This window comes from Sebastes fasciatus, chromosome 8, assembly GCF_043250625.1.
Source record: "Sebastes fasciatus isolate fSebFas1 chromosome 8, fSebFas1.pri, whole genome shotgun sequence".
In the NCBI taxonomy this organism is placed as follows: domain Eukaryota; kingdom Metazoa; phylum Chordata; class Actinopteri; order Perciformes; family Sebastidae; genus Sebastes; species Sebastes fasciatus.
The window spans coordinates 7450608-7473159 of NC_133802.1; the positions used below are offsets into that span (position 1 = coordinate 7450608).

At 41.4% G+C, this 22552-nt stretch overlaps 1 protein-coding gene across 1 annotated transcript; it reads right to left on the minus strand.

Annotated features, from left to right (window-relative positions):
- Positions 1–534: 534 nt before the first annotated feature.
- Positions 535–21742, minus strand: clcn6 (chloride channel 6). The gene is made up of 23 exons (XM_074643048.1): positions 21482–21742; positions 19987–20046; positions 19795–19860; positions 16876–16941; positions 16719–16785; positions 16317–16423; positions 14897–15023; positions 14461–14528; positions 14271–14329; positions 14018–14150; positions 13622–13735; positions 12239–12405; positions 11971–12082; positions 11574–11703; positions 10427–10580; positions 9023–9179; positions 8720–8826; positions 6979–7165; positions 5846–6006; positions 4953–5109; positions 4756–4863; positions 4511–4636; positions 535–2710 (listed from the first exon to the last, which is right to left on the minus strand). Exons 1-23 carry the CDS (start codon positions 21554–21556, stop codon positions 2630–2632), a joined length of 2589 nt encoding a protein of 862 aa, XP_074499149.1. The 5' UTR covers positions 21557–21742; the 3' UTR covers positions 535–2629.
- Positions 21743–22552: the final 810 nt, after the last annotated feature.

Consider the following 22552-nt stretch of genomic DNA (forward strand, 5'->3'; position numbering starts at 1 on the left):
GATCTTTCTGGTGCTGTGCATTTTTTTTTACATCTGTTTCCACCATTTCCTTTGTGCTTTGCATTGTGGGAGAATAATGTCCATCAACAGCACACATAAATATCAACCAGATTTAATGTGCTTACTGTTCAGTTTTAGTATACTATAATTTGTCCCTTTTCCAATTAGTGTGTGAACACTCAACACTGGTTAGTTAGTTGCAGAGAACGCTGCAACTAACAATAATTGTGATTATCTTGATTAATCTGCTGATTATTTAATCGACTGACAAAATTGTTCTTTATTTTTCTGTCGATCGACAAATCAGTTAATCAACTAATCCTTTTAGCACTACTGTACATACTCAAAACCTACGTAGCATTAGTGTGTGCAGCCTCATCTATGTCTTGGAGGCAGCTGTACGTAGCTCAGTGGGTAGAGCGGGTCGTCCTGTACCCACAAGGTTGGTAGTTACATGTATGTACCTGTATGTATACGAGGATTCTAATACTGTTTGTTTGTTTTTTTTTACATAAAAAAAACACGAAGACACACTTTGTATGTTTGACAAAACAGAAGGACCTTTATTTGAACAATAGTAAAGGCACAAAACAGAGGTCTCTCTGCTTTTTTGTTCCACGGCTGCAGCTTTGTCGCCATGTGCCAGTTCTCTACATTTGTAGAAACTACAAATTCCTAAACAAGCACAGTACGCTGTCTAATATCTCCACAGAAGTCTTATGAAACAAAGTCTTTCAGGTCTGGCTTCACAGAGGGACACGTACTGTCCACTGTTTCTCTCAATCTCATATTCTGCACACCACCAGCCATGCCATATGTAGTATTTAGAATGCATAACATAAAAATATCATCATCATTTTAAAATAACAAGTGAGCAATGCCTAGACTATAAACACTATTATCCAGGACAGCCTTGGTCCATTTAGGAATGCAATTATATGACATTGAATCGTTCACAGCACAGGCAGCAAATCATAAAAATTAAATTGTATAAAAAATAATCTCTTAAATAAATCATAAAGCAGAGACAAGAAACAAATAAGGAACGTACATATATGTGCCATCGTGATCAACCCGACATACAGTGGACTTCATGTCCATCAATTAAGGTACACTTCTTTTTACTTTCCTTTGCTCCGACTCACATTTTTAGTCCCTTTTAGGGCAATGAAATAATGTACTAAGACAATGGACCAGAACTAACATTAAATATTTTACACATTGGTTTTAATTAAAACGGGGAATGCCCTATTACATAACAAAACCTTGGTCAACTTAACCGAAACTGTAAAACATACAGTCTGAACTAACTGAATGAAATATTACTACTGAACATGAGTGCAAAACAATCCTAATGTATTTTACTGTGGTTAGAGTGGTTACATGTACGTACAACACCTGAAATGGTCACTGAGCAAAATATACCAAGAACTACTGAGGTCTAGTTCAGTCGCAGGCTGTGAGGGGATGTCAGGCCTGCTTTAGTGCATAATATATATTCCAGTTACTTACACAGTAAATAAAAATGTACAGACAACAATCAAAAATTAAAAGTGCTACAGTGACAACAACATAAAGCATAATGAAGAGGTCAAAAGAAAGATTCGGTCCTGAAGGTAGCAAAGGAAAACCTTTTCATTTTGGTAGATTGCCTTCAAACGGTGAGTAACACCATCAACAAGCCACTGGAGCTTTATGTCTTCACTCAAAGACGCAGATGCAGCAGACAGTCTTATCTTCATCTAAGATTTTTACATTTATTGTGTTGAAACTGAAATGCATCTGTCGATCGTGTCTCCAACCAGCAGAAACAGCGAGCTCATCACTGAAGGCATCTTTCCAGTTGTCTTCAAGTTTTATCTTTATCCGTGCGGATGACCAGGGAGAAAAACGTGGAGCGGAACTTGTGAACAATATGATTCATGTTGGGACAATCAAGAAACTAGAGTGTGCTGCTGCTAGCGAGGCTATCTTGCTAAACTGATTTTAAAAAAGAAAGAAACGCGTTTTATTATCAGTTTCCTCAACTATGTAACTATTTAAACGGTTGATTGATTAAAAATTAAATTAGTTGATGCATGGGTGGGGAGCTCTGAAGGGAGCGCATGGCGGAAGAAATGTTTGAAAACCACTGAGATATAACACTGTAGTAATGTTTCAAGCTTAATGCAATCAGATGGTTTAATGTTGTGTCAGAAGAGAGCAAATCGGACCTGTTGCTCACAGTCTGAATGCACAGCAAGTGTTCATGAATTATCAGCCGTCAATATGGGTCATTTGGGGGGGATATTTGTGACATGTAGAACTTTTTTCTATACAGATCAACATGGTTAAGTCAAATATGGCTTTATGACAGTACACTTAGTATATGAGTCCAGTACCGCCATTGAAGCCAGCGGATCCGAGGCTATGCTGGAGGAGGGCTGACAATTCCTCAAGACTTGAGTGAAATACAACTGAACGGTTTCACTTACCGGAGAACTGTGTTTCCCTATTGTACCAAAGAGAATGTGTGCATGCTATTAGGAATGGATAGAGACAAAGGCTCAGGACTAGGACCAGGACCATGACCAGGACCAGGCTGAACAGAGTCTGGGTTGGAGGGAAGGCAGAACGTCCAGATAGTGACTCAAATAGTCATGCAGTGCTGCCGCAGTTTGGCCACAAGGAACTCGTGGGTTAAATTATGTCTTGTGATTATTCCGACAATCTGAAAGAGATGGCAGATAATAAACAAGAGTTTGGCCAGACACAACTTAAGCTGCTGTATGCTGGACTGACACATAACAATTTTTATTTGGGGTTTTCCCTCGTGGGTCATGATCAAAACATTGACTGAAAGGGGACATATCATGAAAAACTCACTTTTTCAGTGCTTGTGCACTAGGGCGGCAGCAATCGATTATTATTGTAATCGAGTATTCTAAAGATTATTCCAAATATTAATCGAGTAATTGGATAAAAAAAATATATTGCTTTATTAAGGAGCAATAGTAAACATACAAAAGAGATAGAAAAATCTACAATTGTATTGCTTAAATTTCATACAATAATATTATCTGTAAAAACTTAACCCATTTAGTGCATTTAAATGCCCTATTACATTCTGGGTTTTAATAAAACATTTTCTGAAATGCAAACAAATAAATTCAAACTGTTTTAAAAGCTATAATATGCATGCAAAATGTCCTAAAAAAAAAACAATGTATGGACTGATACAAAGAATAATGCCTCTCAATCATCACTTAGGACCCACTAGAAGTGTGTGGAGGTGTCTGTATCTACAGAGAGCCTGCAGCACTCTGCCTGTATTTTCTCTTTTCTTATTATTTTACGGTGTTCGGGCCTCTTCTGTGCATCTGTAAACAGCCTTTTGGTTCCACGTGGGGGTGTTACCCCCAGCCAATAACAGCGCGCAGGTTGTGCAGCCTGTTCAGGTGGTCATATACCACCGCTTTGTCACTCCCTTTGGTGTCTCATACCGAGGCGCAAGTCCCCCTTTAGCTCTGTCAGATACAAAGCGGCCATATATTGATGGAGAAGGGGTTGTTCAGCCCGTTCTCATCACAGGGCGAAACGCACCGGGCGTTAACTATAATGTAAACCCATCAGCCCTTTCCGGCACCTTCCCGCAGGATTATGGTCATGTTTATTTGTGTTTTAGAACGTAAAACATAACATTTTATTTCTCTGATTCACTGATTTATTCCCACTAACGGCGCTCCCTCTCTTCATTCACTCTATAGCGCGCTCAACCATTGCTGCTCTCCACTATTACCAATCGAAGGACATCTGTCAACAATCATGGCATTCTTTTGCCAGAAATGAGTGCGTTCCATTGACTGTAAAAGTAAGAGCGATTGTCTCTCTTTCACACACTCGCCCTCTCCCTCGCTCTGCCAATTCTCTCTCTGGGGTGCGTGCTGTCCGGCGGCAATAGGCAAATCCGGAGGGGATTAAACGAAGCTCCGATGCTTTATTTTAGTGATCGAATTACTCGAGTTACTCGAGGAATCGTTTCAGCCCCACTGTGCACAGACATTTGGGTATCTGTAGTTTTTATACCAACCCACAAACTGTGAAATAAGACAACCCAGTCAGGTTTTTTGTGGGCTGTCTAGATCAGAAAACATGTGATTCAACAAGCCATTCAGATCAGATTTAGCTCCCCTTCCTATGTCACATGCAGGCTCGTTAGAATATACCACCTCCCCCATCTGAGTATCTCAACCCACAGCTTGAGAACTACCAATCAGAGCAGACTGGGCTTTTTCGGGAGGGGCGCTAAAACAGAGCGTTTCAGACAGAGGGTGAATACAGGTATATTCAGACACACAGTATTAGAAAAATAATGTGTCTTTTGAACATTAAAGCATTTAAACATGTTCTAGGAGATATATAAGTATGACCCTGAAAATAAGCATGATATGTCCCCTTTAAAAGCCCACACTGGAGGAACAAAAACCTTTATCATTTTGGAATAGAACAACTCTTTTGGATGACTACTTACTTCTCCGACAGCGTTGACCACCGGTAAGTGTCGCAGGCCCATGGTCCTGAACAGGTTGAACACCTGGGAGATGTGGGTGTTGGGCGACACTGTGTAGGGACACGGGTTCATGTAGGGGGTGACATCCTGGGAGCACAGGGAACATCATCTTTTTAGTGAATTTTCATTTAAATATAAAAGAAAATCTCTGTTTCTATTCCACTATGAAAAGTGCTCTTCTAACTCAGTGTTCAAATTGGTCGTACCACTATCATGCGGGGGTTGAGCAGGGTGAGGTCCAAGTCGTGGATGTCAGGGTAACGTGGGTAATCTTCAGTCATCTCTGCGTAGGACAATCTGGGCTGAGTGGCACTCTGGATGCATATGAAAAAATCGGTCACAAAAATGACTCTTACATATACGTGTGTGAGTGAGTGAGTGAGTGAGTGAGTGAAAGACTGACCGACTGGTTTTCTGCGTAGCAGACCCCTCTGATGAGCAGGTTGACCAGCTGGGAGCGCAGGATGAGACCGTGGAAAGTGAGCGGTCTGAAGCGCTCTTCCATGGTCCACTCCTCACTAGGAGACTGATCTGGGTACAGGTTGGGGTAGGGAGCATGCCTGCATTGGGACAGCAACAACACAACAATTACAGGAGGGCTGTTTCACTACTAAGACTTTAACAGAAGCCAGAATTTCCCAGCACTCTCATGTTTAAAAATTCCCCTAACAAAACAATGCCCATAGTCAGCTTGATGTAGTATTAACTTCTATAATACAATTCATTATAATATTACATATCACATATTTAGATTATTGTTCTATTGTTGAAGTATGGAAGATTTAAAATGCCTAAATAAAAAAAAAGAAGTCAAACTACACACTGCACATGTACAGTATGTCCTTGTTATGTATGCATTTACTGTGTCATAATTAAATGAAAAACACATGTTAAATAATATTTATTTAGCTTTTTACCTTTAATAACTGAATGCATGTTTTTAGAGGTCTATGCTGCTCCCTGCTGGACACCATTAAAACACTTCTTCACTTTGTTTGCTGTGTTGTGATTTGATTTGAATGTAGATTGGAAAATAGCTTCACTATGAAAAACAAAAATCAGTTATTAAAGACAAAAGGCTAAATAATTTGTCCTTTTAGCAAATGTTTTCATTTAATTCTGACTCAGTGAATGCATTGATAAAATGTCTTTTATTTCTATGTTTGATTTGTTTTTATTTATTTTAAATGTTCCATACTATGATGACTATAATCTTAAGCGCAAAGTCACTTTGAATTTCAGTGTTATCTTGTGTATAACACTCTCTACTGGTGTAGCACTGTGTGTCTGACCTACCTCCTCTCTAACATCTGCTGCAACAGGTCCTCTCCTTCCTCTGCAGGCTCTACCGCGGCGTTGTGTTCGTCACAGACATTCCTCAGTTCGCTGGATGGGTACGACTTCATAGACTGGCAGCGCCGCCGCTGTTCCCCCGAACGGGACAAAACGCTGGATTTCTAAATGCGTGAAAGACAAACATTTGTTTGGTGCTTCGTCACCTGCTGAGGCACATTCAAATATTATGAGAAATGCAAAAGGCTATTTTAAAATATGCACTTAAAGCTGGGGTTGGTAATCTTCTTCAAAAACAGCTTTTGTCATATTTGTTGAAATTCTTTTTAGTTTTGGTTTTGTTTTATTATAAGATTTGTTGATTATAAAAAAATATAGAATATCACCAGACTTATACTTTAAAAGGGATAGACACTTTGTATCTATGAGAGCTGACACATTTCTATAGTCATATATATTATCATATTGCCTAACTTAGCTTCTCACTCTTAAACTTGGAGGGAAAAATCTTCAAATTCTATTTCAAATTCGGCAGTTTAATGTGCCGTTCCTTACTGACAAAGTTAGTTATATGTTAAAATGTTATTGAATTGCAGTACTGCTTGGTGTAGTTAGGACATACTAAACTGAGGAGAGGACAGAGGCAGAGTTATTGTCTCTGTAATAGAGCATATGAATTCTTAAGTTATGGCCAAAAACGTGTTTTGTGAGGTCAGAGTGACCTTTGACCACCAAAACCTAATCAGTTCATCCTTGAGTCCATGTGGCCAAATTTGAAGAAAAATTTCTCCATGCGTTCCTGACATATTGTTCTCACAAGAATGGTCCAGACGACGCGGAGGCATAAAAATACAAAGAGGAGAAAAGGATTGGAACAAAACAGAAGATTGAAATAAAATGTGATAAAAGCTAGAACGCACACGGGCAGAATTGTTATTTTCATGCTCTAGCCTTACAATGTACATTGCTGCAAGGGTGGCAGCATCATTAATGAGATGTTTCAAATCCACAAGGTCATTCCTGTCTGCTGAAATGTCCTCGGGCGGGACACTCAACCTCTCCTCTCTTTATCCAACTCCCTCTGGATACGAAGTTGGGCTTTAACGGCTAAAAATGTTAAATGGCACAGGACATACCTTGAAGCGGATGTTGTTGCTGACCAGGATGTTGCCCTTCATGAAGTCCCGTTCGTTCTGCCGGTTTTCAGTGACCACGGGGAAGGCGTGGTAGACAGTGGTGCGCAGGATGCTGACCAGAGACTGGACCCGGGTGTGGGGGTACACGTAGGTCAAGTTGGGCTCCATGATATCACTGGCTGTCAGCCTTGATAAGATGAGGAAAATGAAACACAGAGAGACTATGAACACACAGGATGAGAACTGTTAGAATTCACACAGTATGTGGTCCCCAATAACTTAATTTTTCTTAATTGATGTGAGCTAAATGAATATGTAACAACTTGGGGATTTTTATTTTTTATTCTTCTATTCATTTTGTTGTTATTTATTTATTTATTTTTCATTGTGATTTATTATCACTATTTGCTTTGTTTCTCTTTATTTTTATTTTATTTATTTATTATTATTATTATTATTTTGTTCTTTTCCCTATTTATTTTTCTTCATTTAGTTTGTATTTATGTTTATTTATTCTTCTATTTTTTTTATTCTTTTATTTCTATTTTCTAACTTTATCTCTCATTTTTATTTTATTTTTATTTATTTATCTATTTATTTATTCTTTTTCAATTCCTTTTCTATACTTATCTTATATTATAAATAAACATGTTATTTTTCCTCCCTGTACATTTATGTATTCTCTGGGCCTATGGACGAAATTTATTTTACTCATTCCTACTTAATGGAACAATGTATGGACATTGTGGGGATGCCGAAGCTCACGGACTGCCTCCTAAGGACACTTGTGACCCTGTTGTGTCATGTCAATACATGTGATTGTGCTGTACGACTGTACCTGTTGAAAGGAAAATAAAAAGAAGTAAAAAAAACAAAAAAAGAAGAATTCACACAGTATGGGTCTTAAAAGGGGAAACTCTTGACCTGAAGCTGTTCATAGCTGATACCCAATGTCAAACTTGGAGAAAACAAGAGTTTCACAACATGTTGACCATCACAGCCTCATGTCTACCTATAATGTAACTAAAAATGTGCTAGTTTGGTAAACTTGGTAAAAAGAACATGGCGTTCGCAGTCGTTGCCCCCGGTAACCTGCTGCTTTTGGATGGAGACACCGGGGGAGAGTATTGGCAGAAACGGATGGCCCTGAGGGAGTTAATAGTGAAGAGAGAAAGTTGAATTGACCTTGAACTCTTTTCAGTGTGTTAGGGTGCTTTCATGTGTACACTTGTCCCCAAAGTCCAGCTTGTTTGATTAGTGTGAACGCTCCATACCGTACTTGGGCATGGCATGTTTTCACAACAAACACGGTGAAATAACGGTTTATTTCAACCAAACCAGTTGGTGATTGTTGGAAAGACTAAGGACGACGGTTTTGGTGAGTTTATTTTGTTTCTGTCAACATTGAATGAAGTGTTTTACGATGCTCCGCCACTAGAACAGCTGATCTCAACATAAACAAATACACGTGGATGATGACGCAAGTGTGCTCGGGTACGGAACAACATTACTAATGTGAAAGCTGAGCGGCGGGGGACTGGGGAGGGGGGGCACGGTACGGATCAATCGTACCTAATATAAAAACGCCCTTAGTCTTCAACATTCCAACAGTCTTAACTTTAACTGTGGTTTGACAGTGACATCATCACTCCAATTAAAGAGCGCAGGTGGAAACAGAAACCTGCTGCCTCCAGATGCCTTCAGCATTTAGTCTTGTTGTTTGTTAAACTACAAATCTTACTTGTCCATTTCAACCTCAGTCTCCCACTCCAGCAGTGGCACTCCTTTCAGCTGGATGTGGATGTCATAGATGCCCTTGTTGAAGAAATCTCCAGTCCACTTGGCCACCTGGTAATCAACACAAAACCATTTAGCACACGAACCCAACAGGAAATACATGACTGTATCAAGCACACTACTGAACTTAGCGACACATCTCTTCACTTAACCAAAACTGATGTGAGACTAACATGAAATCATTTCATTCAGGGGCCTGCAATCATATTCATTAAAGCTCAATGGTTGATAGAACATGACAGTGTACCATTAGAGTGATCATGATGGGCAGCCCGTATGTGATTTCATTGGTGGATTCAATGAGGATGACAGTCAGACTGATCGTCATTCTGACCACGCCTCCGAGGAAAGCGGCAGCTCCAATGAGAGCAAAGGTCCCCGAGTAGATGTCCATTTCCAGTTTCCTAACAGAGGACAGACACACAGTAAGAAGCATTATCACTCCAGTCAGTAGGGAATCAATGTGTGATGAGAAAGAGCAGAGGGGGGGGAATGTACAGTGAGAATATGTGTGGTAAAGTGTAAAGACTTGAGCCAACAGACTGTCTCCCACAGTAAGCAGTGAGAGTGGCTCAAAGCCTGCATGTGACAGCAGAGGAAGTGAAACAAAGAAGGAAAATCATCCAGTCAGCAGATTCCACCATATGGGCTGTGGACCTGCACAACCAACAGGGATGTTACCAGGCTCTGACACATTTTGTGTCTTCCTTTAGTGATTTGGGGTTTTCATTGTTCTTCTCATTTTTCATGAGCACGTGTCCGTTCGGAACGGGCCGATTGCTTGGCTTGTTGTTTGCAGTAAGTGAGCCTATCTGCGGGTGCAAAGTACGACAGGATACGCCCTCAAAGTGGTCGCAGTTTGGTCAGGTTTAGGCACCAAAACCACTTGGGTTAGGTTTAGGAAAAGATCATGATTTGGGTTAAAATAAGTACTTTAATCCTGGAAGTTATCTCAGGGTGTCTTATAGTAAAGTGGGTGTGTCGTGTAGCCTGCCAGACTGCAGATAGACCACCTCCCTTGCAGTTTACTCGTTCACCTGCTTTCCTCACTTCTGTTTCTCTTCTCGTGCACTGATTCGCTTAAGCTGAACAGCCAATCAGAGCGATGACGAGCTCCGCCGCCGACTCAACATGCTGAATCGGCCGAAAAACCTCAGGCAGACTAGAGCCGATGGTGCGGGACACCCCGCAAAAACTAGGCCGACAGACGCTCACCGACGGCTCCAAACTGTCCGACGGCCGATCGTCAGCCGATCGCAAAAAAATCATCTTGGTTTGAAGCTACAATTAGGCATGAGGTCTCCTGTCAGTTTAATCTTGGAATTAAGGCAAAGATTAGGTTAATAAACAAGTTTCGGGGTTACGGTTTTGCTAGCTTATCCAAAAACTGACAAGACAACCCAATGCAAGCCGATGATAATGCGCATCAGGCACACAACACTCTGTGTGATGCAGGACGTTAGGCACCGCCCCTGGGTGAAATACCACGTTTTTTTTAGGCAGTCCTGACACAGGTCATTTGTGAGATCATTTGCTATATTGAATATAATTCTGACTCATTTTGATATTTGTGATATTTCATAGCCAGTGGGAAAGGGGGGGGGGAAGCCAAACCTTGGTCATTAGAACTTTAAGAGAACATGGTTCTTACACTTTGAGGATGTTGGCCACCAGACGTCCAAAAGCCGCCCCACAGAGCAGTGAGGGGACAAAGAGGCCGCTGGGTACAGACAGGCCGTAGGTCCAGCAGGCCAACAGGAAGTAGAGCAGGAAGAACACTGACAGAGTCACAGGGCTGAAGGTACCTGACGGGAAGAGCAGGAGGCAGGTGTTCATTATGACCAGTGAGTAATATATACTGTATACCACCTGAAACTGACAACATTTTAGGACAATTCTATGGTCTCATGCTGTTTTCTTACTGCCCTTTTAGAACCTACACTCAGAGAGAGCACTAGAACAGATGGCAGCATGAGACCATAGAAAGATGAGTAATGTTGCACATTCAATTTTTATTATTTATTAAATCCAGAATGTATACTTAACAGGTTTCACAATTTCACGAAATATGCACTTTTACAACCCACTCATTTTCCATTATCTGTAACGGCTTATCCTATTCAGGTTCAAAGATGGGGGGCTGGAGCCGATCCCAGCTGACATTGGGTGAAGGCGGGGTACACCCTGGACAGGTCGCCAGACTATCACAGGGCTGACATATAGAGACAGACAACCATTCACGCTCACATTCACACCTACGGGACATTTAGAGTCAACAATGAACCTAACCTGCATGTCTTTGGACTTTGGAAGGAAATCGGAGAACCCAAAGAAAACCCACGCTAACACGGTGAGAACATGCAAACTCTCATTTTACCATGTCAAATTTTGATTGGCAGAAATGGGCAGGGCGATACCACTAGATGTAGCTCTGTGTAAAGAGCACGTGAATATACAGCTTTTGAAGGTGCGATGTACGGACTGCAAGATATGAACTCAAACGTGTTTGATTTTATTATAGTGTCTTCTTATAGTTATGACAATGATACTAATAATCCCGGCAAAACACCATAGTGTTGATGCCCCCAATAAAACTACAGACCAAATAAAAAATACAAAAATGAAAATCAAACTATGTCTTTGAGTGGCAGGAAATTAAAGGGGGGGGGGGGATTTGAAAATGATACAATTGAACTAACAAAGAGCTGTTCTGAATGTGTGTGTGTGTGTGTGTGTGTGTGTGTGTGTGTGTGTGTGTGTGTGTGTGTGTGTGTGTGTGTGTGTGTGGCTCATCTCACCATCCTGGTGGAAGAGCTGGTGGATGGCAGCCTCCTGTGGGTTGAAGAACAGCGTGGCCATGTCATTGTAGGTCTTGTTGGTGCAGAAGAACTGGCGAATGGTTGAGTTGATGTCCTCACTGCCAGACACCTGGAAACAGACCTCACAACTTAATATGAGATAATAAATACATAATGTATAGAATGTGTAGAAGTGTCTGGTGAGAAGACCAACTTAATACCACATGGAATGTAATTTCATACCAACTTTACTGTCATACAGGCTAAAAGTCCCAGTGAAACTAAAGTTAGAGCATCTTTAGCTTCTGTTCTGTGAGTATTCCCCAGTTGACCATGTAAAAGTGGACTGGCGCTTGTGTTCAGCACTGTAACGATGGAGGAAAGAGCGGATACTAACCGTGGTGTTATGGGTTGGGTGGGAGGACAGGTCACGACATTCGCCCAACAGTATGGAAGCTGCAAATATCACCACTGTTGTCACCATGGCAACCAGCAGACTCTCTAGAACTCTGGAAAAGTGCATCAGATCAACATCTGTAATTGCAAGCTTGAAAGTAAATTAGCGTCACATTTTCAAATATTTGCTTTCAAAAGCACAACTTCTCCTATCTTTAATTGGCAGGCGTGATGCGCTACGTGAAGATGAGCGGTTTTGTAGCAATCACCTGATGAACTTGGCCTTGGGGTGGATGTGTTTTATGCGGTACTTGGACAGGCTCTTGTTCATGCAGTTGAAGAGCGCCCCCAGCAGGCCACCCACCACCCCCATCAGGACAAAGAAGGCCAGGTCCACTACTGTCCACAGGTGGCAGTTCTTATCTCCATCTGGACACTGATGAGCAGGGGGTTTTGCAATGAATTAAACTGATACTGATTACTGTGCTGATATGTTATATCAGGCTGACAATGAATAATAATAATACATTTTATTTGGTGTTTTCAAGAAAATAAAAGATCCTGGAGACCTAAAACACTCTAAAAGGCAACAGGTAATACAGGTCATTAAATCAAACATTTAAAGCAGTTCTAAATAGGTGAGTCACGGACGTGTTTGAGGGCAGAGATCCAGATGGAGTGGGCAGCTAGAGTCTGTTGGTACGTGTCCACAGGGGCGTTTTTTATCGTGAGGGGTTCGCCTCGCTTCTCAGGATTGGACGCTTGATGGGCTGCCACTAGACACAAGGCACTCGGCACCTGTTTGGACGAACGCTTTCCCTCGTGGGCTTCTGCTCCCAGCTTTCAAACCGGAAACAACCTGGCAAAATTTCTTCATCTTTATCACGAAAATAGTTCACCGGAATGTGTTTCTGAAAACATTTTATGCGAGAAATAAGCCATGCAGTTGCTGAATTCGTCTTTATTTTGGATCGACAATATAGTATAGTGAGATTAGCGTGGTGTTTGAAAAAGAGATTGCTGTCGAAAATGACTCAATGGTTGCGGACGTGTGGGTAAGGAGACAGAGTGGAACTGTGAGGCAGAGGCTGTGAGTGGTTTTGGTGAGGGATTTTAGGATCAGTGATAATCATATCTGCCAACCAGTCAAGTTGCAGTTTACATCCATGTCTCTCCCAAATGTCTTCACTTCATAATTCTATCCTATTAGACATTCGTGTGAAATTGTCATAATTAGCATATGAATTCTTGAGCTATGGCCATAAACGTGTTTTGTTAGTTCATCCTAGTCCAAGTGGATGTTTGTGCCAGATGTCATACAATTCCTGCTAGTCGTTCCTGAGATGTCGCTTTCATGAGAATGGGAAAGTTGTGAGGTCACGGTCATCTTGACCTTTGACCACCAAATTCTACGCAGTCCATCCTTGACTGGTTGAAGTGGACGTCTCTGCCAAATTTGAAGAAATTCTCTCAAGGCGTTCCTGAGATATCGCGTACACGAGAACGGTACGGAGGCACGTACAGAGAACCCGAAAACATATTGCCTCTGGCCACGGATGTCGCTGGCGCGGAGAGGTAAAAAGGCTGGAGATCCCTGATTTAAACACATGTTGTATCAAATAAAGAGAAAACCTCAGTGATGGACTCTTTACCTTGAACTCTCCAAAGTTGAGCAGACCAGGCAGCTGGAAGGAGCCCCACTTGTTGAAGTTAATCCCAGAACGGAAGAAGTTGAGAGTGAAAGTGGCCGACATGGAACAAAAGAGCTGAGGAAGGGAAACAGTGAGTCATGCTTGTGTATGTATAACTGCATCGCTGACAGACTGAGGCAGAGGGTTGATATTTCAGAGAAAATATCCTTTTCTTTATGTTTGCGTGACATCCACTGATGGCTGCTCAGTTCTTGATATGGACCTTTAGTCTCAGCATCCAGTACTTATTTAGTAACACTTGCACCAACCTACGCCGCCAATGTGGCTAAATACGAGTCAGCAGAAAAAACACAAATGTTTCGACCCTCTTGGTGTTCACTGCATAAGGTGACGTACCACTTTCCAAGTGAGGGCCTGGTTCCAGAACGAGGAGCCCTCCTCCAGACTGAAGAGCGTGCCCCCTATAGGAGCACCAAAGGCAGCAGCTACTCCGGCAGCAGCACCCGCTGATACAAAGTCTCGCTTGTCCCTGAAAAACAGTAAAGACAACACGATGAGCTACGCTTGCCAGTATTTTGCCCCGTGTTTTGACTTCCAGGGATGCAGCGAACGGCGTTTTGTTCATAAGAGTGTGTAGCGCAGACCATACCTGTCACTGCGGAAGTAGGGGAAATCTATTTTGATCCTCTTGAAAGTGATGCTCTGAAACTGATAGAGGGAGAAAAAAAGGGATGAGCCCACTTTGACCATGATACGTGTCAAATGCATCAGTGGCTGGACCGTTTAACAGTCTATCATTTTTACAAAATAAAGTGCATTCAGGATGTGTGGCGGTGTACCTGAGGAAGGCCGGCTCCCACAATGGCTCCACTGTGTATCATTGGACCTTCTTTCCCCACAAACAGACCTGAGTGGACACACGCTGAGTCAGAGGCACTGTCCATCCACCTGCTCATCACCGATACCCGTGCATAAATGATGAGTCACTGTATATGTAATTCCTAATCGACATCATATCCTGATAAATGACACTTTGCTCATGTGTTAGCTGAAGGTGACGGCTGACACGGTGTCCCTCCATATAGTATCATTTCATTATTTTATGTGTTTAAGTTTCACGAAACAGCAGATATTTGTGTAACCTCATCATTGATATCATTGGTGCACAAAGTTTAATTAGACATAGTGTGATTTGGGGTAATAACATCAGTGGTCAGCCACTTCAATCAAAACCATTTTTTCTTGTACACATTTAGTATTGTACTCCAACTTTACCTCCAGCCACACTGAACAGGACTCCAGCAGCTTTGCAGAGGAAAGTTCTCAGCCGGACGATTCCTGGAATCTTCACTCCGTTCAAGTAACTTTTGATTTCTGGGATCCCCGAACCTGCAGCTACTGGCTGGATACAGGACACCAAAACATAACATGATCTACAGGTTAGTGTATTCTCTAGGATCGCAAAATGAAACAACATATCACAATCTATTGATACCAGGTAGAAGTGGGGTCAAACTATTTAAGGCTTTAAAACTTAGAAATCCTTTAAAGTGATGATTATAAACTGCACAAACTATAGTGTAACTATATTTACCACCTTTCCCAGTCTGTGACGTTTTATATTAAAGGATAATAAACACCTGTTTGCAGGGTCTGAGATTAGCAACCGCCACCCACCAAATGTGGTTAAATTGTTGGCAGTGGCGGATGAAATCGTCAGGCCATCCGCCACTTTGGCAGACAGGGAAAATGCTATATGGGATGGGAATAGAGAACCGGTTCTCTTTGGTTCCTAGTTGTCTGATTCCGACAGTTATGCATGCACAATAACGCAACGGCATACGCACGCTGTATCATGTTAAAGTTTGTTTGGGACCGGAGCCATGGCGGAGAGAAAGAAAAGCACTCAAATGCATGGTGCTACTACTACTAAACCTGAGGGGATGCACCCTATTTTTCCCTGATAATGCTACACTGTCAACAACAAATCCGTGAAATCAGCAGGAGAGTTAGTAACGTTAGCTGTCAGCAGCCGGTGGGCAGCACAGTCCTGCTTGGTTAAATAATGGAGCTACTAACGTTAACGGAGGTGCCATTGAATTACATTATGAGGTGTTCATGCTCTGCTCAGCAAAAATGACTATTGTGTGAAGGTAAATTACAACCTTATCATGATGTGTTCAAATGTAATTTGTAATTTGTTTTAATCAAAGTAAATATTTAAATAATCATAATCATTTGAATTGTGTTTTTCTGCAAATAACCTCTACAAAGTAAAGTAAGGAGTACAGTACCATCCCTCCCCTGCAAAATAAGGCTTTGAAACATTGAATGACATCAGATCTAAAATGTTATTCCTTCATTTAGCGCAGAGATTTCGAAAGTGGCAGATCAAATTTCTGAGTAGCAGACAAAAAATAATACTTGCCTGCCACAGTGGCAGGAAGTGAAAAAAGTTGATTTCAGACCCTGCCTGTTTGTGTTTGACTCATTATTCATTTATGTGGGGATGTTTCTCATCAGTGGCTAGTTCTCATGCTAGAATTTAATTGTAACAAATATGCTTCTTCTTGAAGTCGTGAGGAGCTTTTTTTAACATGAACTTTTTCAGGGTTTCAGGAAGGAACACTGATCGGCAGGTTCAATCCGCAGGTCCAAGTCCCAAGTCAGCAGAAAAGAACTTAAATTGTCTTACCTCAATGAGGACGAGCATGCTGGCGATGAAGATAAAGGTCATGTTGAATGCCAGGAGCTCCAGCAGAGACAGAGGGAGACAGCCGCTTTCGCTGCATTTCTCTATAGCTGGAGGTGTTCACATAAGGTAGAATAACCAGCAACAGAATTACTGTAGTTGAATGTTTGTAATATTATGACTTATTTACCCCAAATTATACCATTATTCTCACAACATTACAACGTTTTCACGACTTTACACCAGCGGCGACAACTTGCAAACACTCTACTGTTGTAGACAGCACATCACACACTGTAACCGAGTATCCATTTTCATAAAAGCTTCTGTCGCTCGTTGAACACACATTGACGGGAGATGGAATTCAGCCGTTTCACATTTAGAAATGTGCATGCTAAAGGATACAATCACCGACCAGAGTGAATTTGATTTTGCTGAAGAGGCGCACAAAGAAATCCACAAACAGGCCCACCTGAAAGAGACATGAAGGCATCACTCCCTGGTCATCTGCAATATGTTGGAGTCCAGCAAAGAAAACCAAGATTATCCCAAATGCACCTACCAGACCCACTGTGACTCCGATAGCGAACATCATGATCCACCGTACTGCTTCATACTTTTTGGCTTTCTATTGGCAGATGAAAAAATGTTTACAAAAACATTTTGCATAATATACTGTATCTCAAATTGAGAATTAAAATTAAAATGTAAAAAGGACTCTTTTTCATTCGGGATTTTAAATCTACGACTTTTCTTTCTCAAAATGTTTACTCAGAGCTCTGGGTTGCTATATGTTACATGACCCTAATCCAACTATCCAATCTAACTTCTGCACCTCCTCATGGCTCTGTTTTCAGGCTTTAGAAAATGAAGCCTGTGATGGGAGACTTTATTACAGTAACAGAATATTGATTCATATTTGATCAGCGCTGCCTAGTTTGACCGATTCAGTGGACTTCGCGAGTGATTGACAGCCGGCTCTCATAGACAGCAGCTGCTCAGCAGACTCCAGATCAGCTCTGACTGGTTGTTTTCCTCTGGTCTGGGAAATCTTGCAGATGCCATTAGGAGCACCGGAGGACACAGAGTCACATGATTTGTTTTTTCAGATTACCTGCAAATCATATTTGCGCCATTTCTACCCACTGCAGCTTTAAGTAATATAGTACCTGAGCAGTTTTCACTACTCCAAGAAATCATGTTAACGTGTCTCTTTAACATTATCTATGTAAACATTTAAACTTTTGTTTTTTGATTTAGGCCCAAGCAAAATTAATTTTCTTAACAGTGAGTGGAACGATTTAACTTAAGCCACTTAGATATGTGATTTAGATTATTATTATTCAGAATAGCAGTCAAGTAGTTACATTTTCTATAAGAATAAAAGAAACTAGTGCTGATGTCCACAAATCAAAAGTTAGAAGCCAGACTGACATTAGGCAAGACAAATTATTATTAAGAACAAAAATAGCCCTAAAATGAACCCTTGTGGAACACCAGGTTTAATATCCAGAGGAGCTCAGTTTGTTCTTTAGCAGCTGACAAATTTCCACTCATGAAGAAGGCGAGAGAAACACCGTAGCACATTACAGAGCACACCTAGCCTCTTTAGCTTCTTCCAAGAAAACCGCTTATTATCAGAAGCCCTGTTTAGATCCTCAATCAAACCTAGCCCAAAACAACAATAAACATGCATCTTCCACAGTTATGTGAGATTAAGTAAATTATGTATAAGATTTCTCCTGCAGGCGGTTTGATAAAGTGAAGACAGTCAAATCAAACCCACCTGCATGCTCTGTAGATACAGACGTAGGCAAAGTTGTTGGTAACGTTCCGTTAAAGAGAGAAAAACCCACAATGGTCACTGAAATAACTTGAAACTGACAAAAGTAATAATAAATAAAAATTTACTGAAAATGAACTAATGAAAATCAGATATTGTTTTTGAATTGTGGTTCAACAGAATCATTTTAAAAAACAAACTAATGAAACTGGCCAGGACAAAAATGATGGTACCCCTAGAAAAGATGTAAAATAATGTGACCATAGGGACATGTTAAACTAAGGTGTGTCCTGTAAATAGCATCACAGGTGTTTTCAAACTTGTAATCAGTCAGTCTGCCTATTTAAAGGGTGAAAAGTAGTCACTGTGCTGTTTGGCATCATGGTGTGTACCACACTGAACATGGACCACAGAAAGCCAAGGAGAGAGTTGTCTCAGGAGATCAGAAAGAACATTATAGACCTTCATGTTAAAGGTAAAGGCTATAAGACCATCTCCAAGCAGCTTGATGTTCCTGTGACTACAGCTGCACATATTATTCAGAAGTTTAAGGTCCATGGGACTGTAGCCAACCTCCCTGGACGTGGCCGCAAGGGGAAAATTGATGACATATTGAAGAGACGGATAATACGAATGGTAACCAAAGAGCCCAGAACAACTTCCAAAGAGATTAGAGGTGAACTCCAAGGTCAAGGTACATCAGTGTCAGATCGCACCATCCGTCGCTGTTTGAGCCAAAGTGAACTTAATGGAAGACAACCGAGGAGGACACCAAATCATAAAAAGGCGAGACTGGAATTTTCCAAAATGCATATTGACAAGCCACAAAGCTTCTGGGAGAATGTCCTTTGGACAGATGAGACAAAACTGGAGCTTTTTGGCAAGTCACATCAGCTCTATGTTCACAGACGCAAAAATGAAGCATCCAAAGAAAAGAACACTGTACCTAATGTGAAACATGGAGGAGGCTCGGTTATGTTATGGGGCTGCTTTGCTGCATCTGCCACAGGGTGTCTTGAATCTGTGCAGGGTGCAATGAAATCTGAAGACTATCAAGGCATTCTGGAGCGAAATGTGCTGCCTAGTGTCAGAAAGCTTGGTCTCAGTTGCAGGTCATGGGTCCTCAAACAGGATAATGACCCAAAACACAGCTAAAAACACCCAAGAATGGCTAAGAACAAAACATTGGACTATTCTGAAGTGGCCTTCTATGAGCCCTGATCTAAATCCTATTGAACATCTGTGGAAGGAGCTGAAACATGCAGTCTGGAGAAGGCACCCTTCAAACCTGAGACAGCTGGAGCAGTTTGCTCACGAGGAGTGGGCCAACATACCTGTCGACAGGTGCAGAAGTCTCATTGAGAGTTACAGAAATCACTTGATTGCAGTGATTGCCTCAAAAGGTTGTGCAACAAAATATTAAGTTAATGGTACCATCATTTTTGTCTAGGCCAGTTTCATTAGTTTGTTTTTTTAAATGATTCTGCTGAACCACAATTCAAAAACAATATCTGATTTTCATTAGTTAATTTTCAGTGAATTTTTATTTATTATTACTTTTGTCAGTTTCAAGTTATTTCAGTGACCATTGTGGGTTTTTCTCTCTTTAACGGAACGTTACCAACAACTTTGCCTACGTCTGTATGTCCACATCTGAGCAATGATTCAAACAAAAGACACTTTTTAAACTTGTCTCACCTTGTTGTCCATCCCCTCCAGAACTTCCACATACGGCTCACTGATGCAGCGGTCATAGTCCAAGCTCTGTTAAAGGCAAAAACAAATACTGTGTGACTATTACCAACCTGGGTCAGACATCCATTGGCTCTCATCTGTACCAGGGACAGCATGAACCCATCAACATGGATCTCCTAATGATGGGTTTCTCACCTCGTAATCTTTCCTGGGTAGAATCTCATCTTCTTCATCCAGGATTTCCCCAAGGATTGTCTTAAGGGGGAAAAAAAGAGGAATACTGTAAATGCAATACAATGAGTGGGCTATAGGGACACCTCCAGCACAGCAGGGACAGTTTACGAGAAGTTAAGCCAGCTACAAACTACAAGTCTTTAACTGAATGCCGATTAATTCAGAACATAGAGACTACCACCTTGACTGCACATAGTTTAAGCAATAATAGGTTAATTATCACCGTGCATCTCTATTATTGCTTCATGGTTAGAAGAGCCGGATCCAGAATTCAGTCAATTTAAAGTTGACTTATTTTGCAAATGTAAACACCTGACAGAAAGAGTAAGCTCTCGTAGCTTCAAGACATGATATATAGTCCATGAGTCAGGGGGTTGGTCGTGCCACTTTGGAGGGACCAAGTCTCATAGGGATTTTTTTAAAGGTCTATGTCCTTAGTGTTGGAAAATGCATGATAGCATTGCAGCAATGGTAGCTTTTTATGTGCTATCACTCCTTTTTTCATCCCTCCATCATTCAAATTTGTCCATCTTTTTTCACCATTTTACACATAGATCCAGTATAAAAGAGGGTAACCAACACACAATATCATGAAGTTATATATCATTGTAAAGCTTAGACTATGATCTATCCTTCAGTCACATTGTCATGATACTGAGGTCAAGAGAATTTGACCTTTGACCTTTAATGCTGCAATTGGGCAAATTCTGAATGCCACTCCAAATGCCCTTATAACTAACTTCATATTGATCTTATATGCACATGGATAGTTCCAACATAAAGAGCACAAAAAGAGCTTTAAAATGATATATGACATGAATAACAACAATAACAACATTTCTTATGAGAATAAACGTAACTTTGTGCAGTTTGTATCTGATAGGATGTTCAGAACTTTGCATTGGATTATTCTACAGGTAAATATTAACAATCAGTCTCCTCAACAACACTTAAACTTTACAAAGCCTAAACTGAGTAGGATGGAAGGTGACTTTTGGTATAATCAAACTAAGAAGTTGTTTGTGTATTAAACACAATGTGCGTGTAACATGCATGCCGAACTGAAGCAGAGATTCAGTAAACTATAACAGATCTAAATGGTGTTAAGTAGTGTTAAGTAGCTTTATTTAAAAGAAAGGAAGCCCTACATTTAGAGATTTCTCAAACGGAGTCTGGTCCAAGGGCTTTCCATAAGCATTAGGAAAACAGCACACATCCCCCTGAATTATTGCCTGTTTCAGCCTAGGTGTCGCTTATGTATAGTGAATGCATTTAAGGTCATTGTGGCTTGTTTGCAAAAGCTACAGGACAGCAGAGCAGTCAGTGGGCTGCAGGGTGGAGCGAGCAGCCAGAACAGAGCACCGAGCAGAGATCAGGAGAGATCCTGGAGACACATATCTGATTATAACATAATCAAGAGATCCCCGTTTTGACCAGTTGTTACGTCTTTCCTTACCAGTTCCTCGGGTGTCCGCGGCTCTTCTTCTCTGCAGCAACATTGGCAACAAAAACAGTTTCCACAACACGCCATCTTCGTTGTTGTGTCATGCTGCGTTCACGGCCTATGGTAAAACCGTCAATGTTTGAAAGGATCACAATCGCTGGGAAAAAAAACAAATTTAGTGCGTAGTACTAATCTATTATCTAATAGTATCTGGCAGTATGTTTTATATCAAATGTGAGGTACATGCTGTAGCTGTGTCAAAACATTTGATTTTTAAATGTATGTTCATTACTGTTTTGTTACAATAATAACAAAATAACGTAATTGTTTGAAAAGATATATTTTCCATGACATGTAAACGCAGCATGAGAATGGCCCGCCCTCCTCTGCCTCTGATTGGCTCACTCACTTCCTTTGTTGTTCTGATTGGTTAGGTTTAGGCATGAGGCGTGAGATTGGTTAGGGTTAGGGTAAGAATATCACGGTAATCCAATCAGAGGCAGAGTAGGGCGGGTCATGCCGTCGCCAAAGTACCATCGATGTATTAAAGGGACTGTTTGTAACTTTTTACAGGTATAAATCTACCAACTCGGGGTCCCATGCGCGCTTGCATATGCGCGCTCGCGTGTGGCTACGCTGTTCAGACTGCTCTTTTGCCTGCTTGCCTTCACTCACACAACGCGCACGTTCTCGCTCCAACTCACGTTCATGCGCCCACACTCCACACTGCAGGAGAGTTAGTAGCTCTGAGAATATCTAGTGAATGTACAGTGGACGTTTGTGCAGAAATAAATGCTGCAGCTCCTCCAGACCAACAGAGGTTTTCCGTGTCTTGTGAAGTGACGGGGCTCTGCAACGAGTAATGTTATCACCTCCGACCGGGTGCCGGTGCCTCCCTGCGGGCGCAGTCGGGAGACGATAACGTTTCTCTTCCTGCTTCAGCCCCGGAGGCTGAGGCAGGAAAAGCCAACACTAGGATCAGCGGTGATTCATGGAGAGACCTTCGTCTGGTCAGCTAACATTACTGCCACGTAGCTGACATATAGAGTGATATTGTGGTTTTAGCTGACGTGTGTCGCCTCA

Excerpts from the sequence above, each read along its gene's own strand:
- clcn6 (XM_074643048.1), bottom strand. The coding sequence starts at position 21,556 with ATGGCGTGTTGTGGAAACTGTTTTTGTTGCCAATGTTGCTGCAGAGAA. Across the intron at positions 14,330-14,460 it reads TGGGAGCCGGCCTTCCTCAG|TTTCAGAGCATCACTTTCAA; the intron begins GTACACCGCCAC and ends TCCCTCTATCAG. Across the intron at positions 6,007-6,978 it reads GCAACAACATCCGCTTCAAG|AAATCCAGCGTTTTGTCCCG; the intron begins GTATGTCCTGTG and ends TCACGCATTTAG.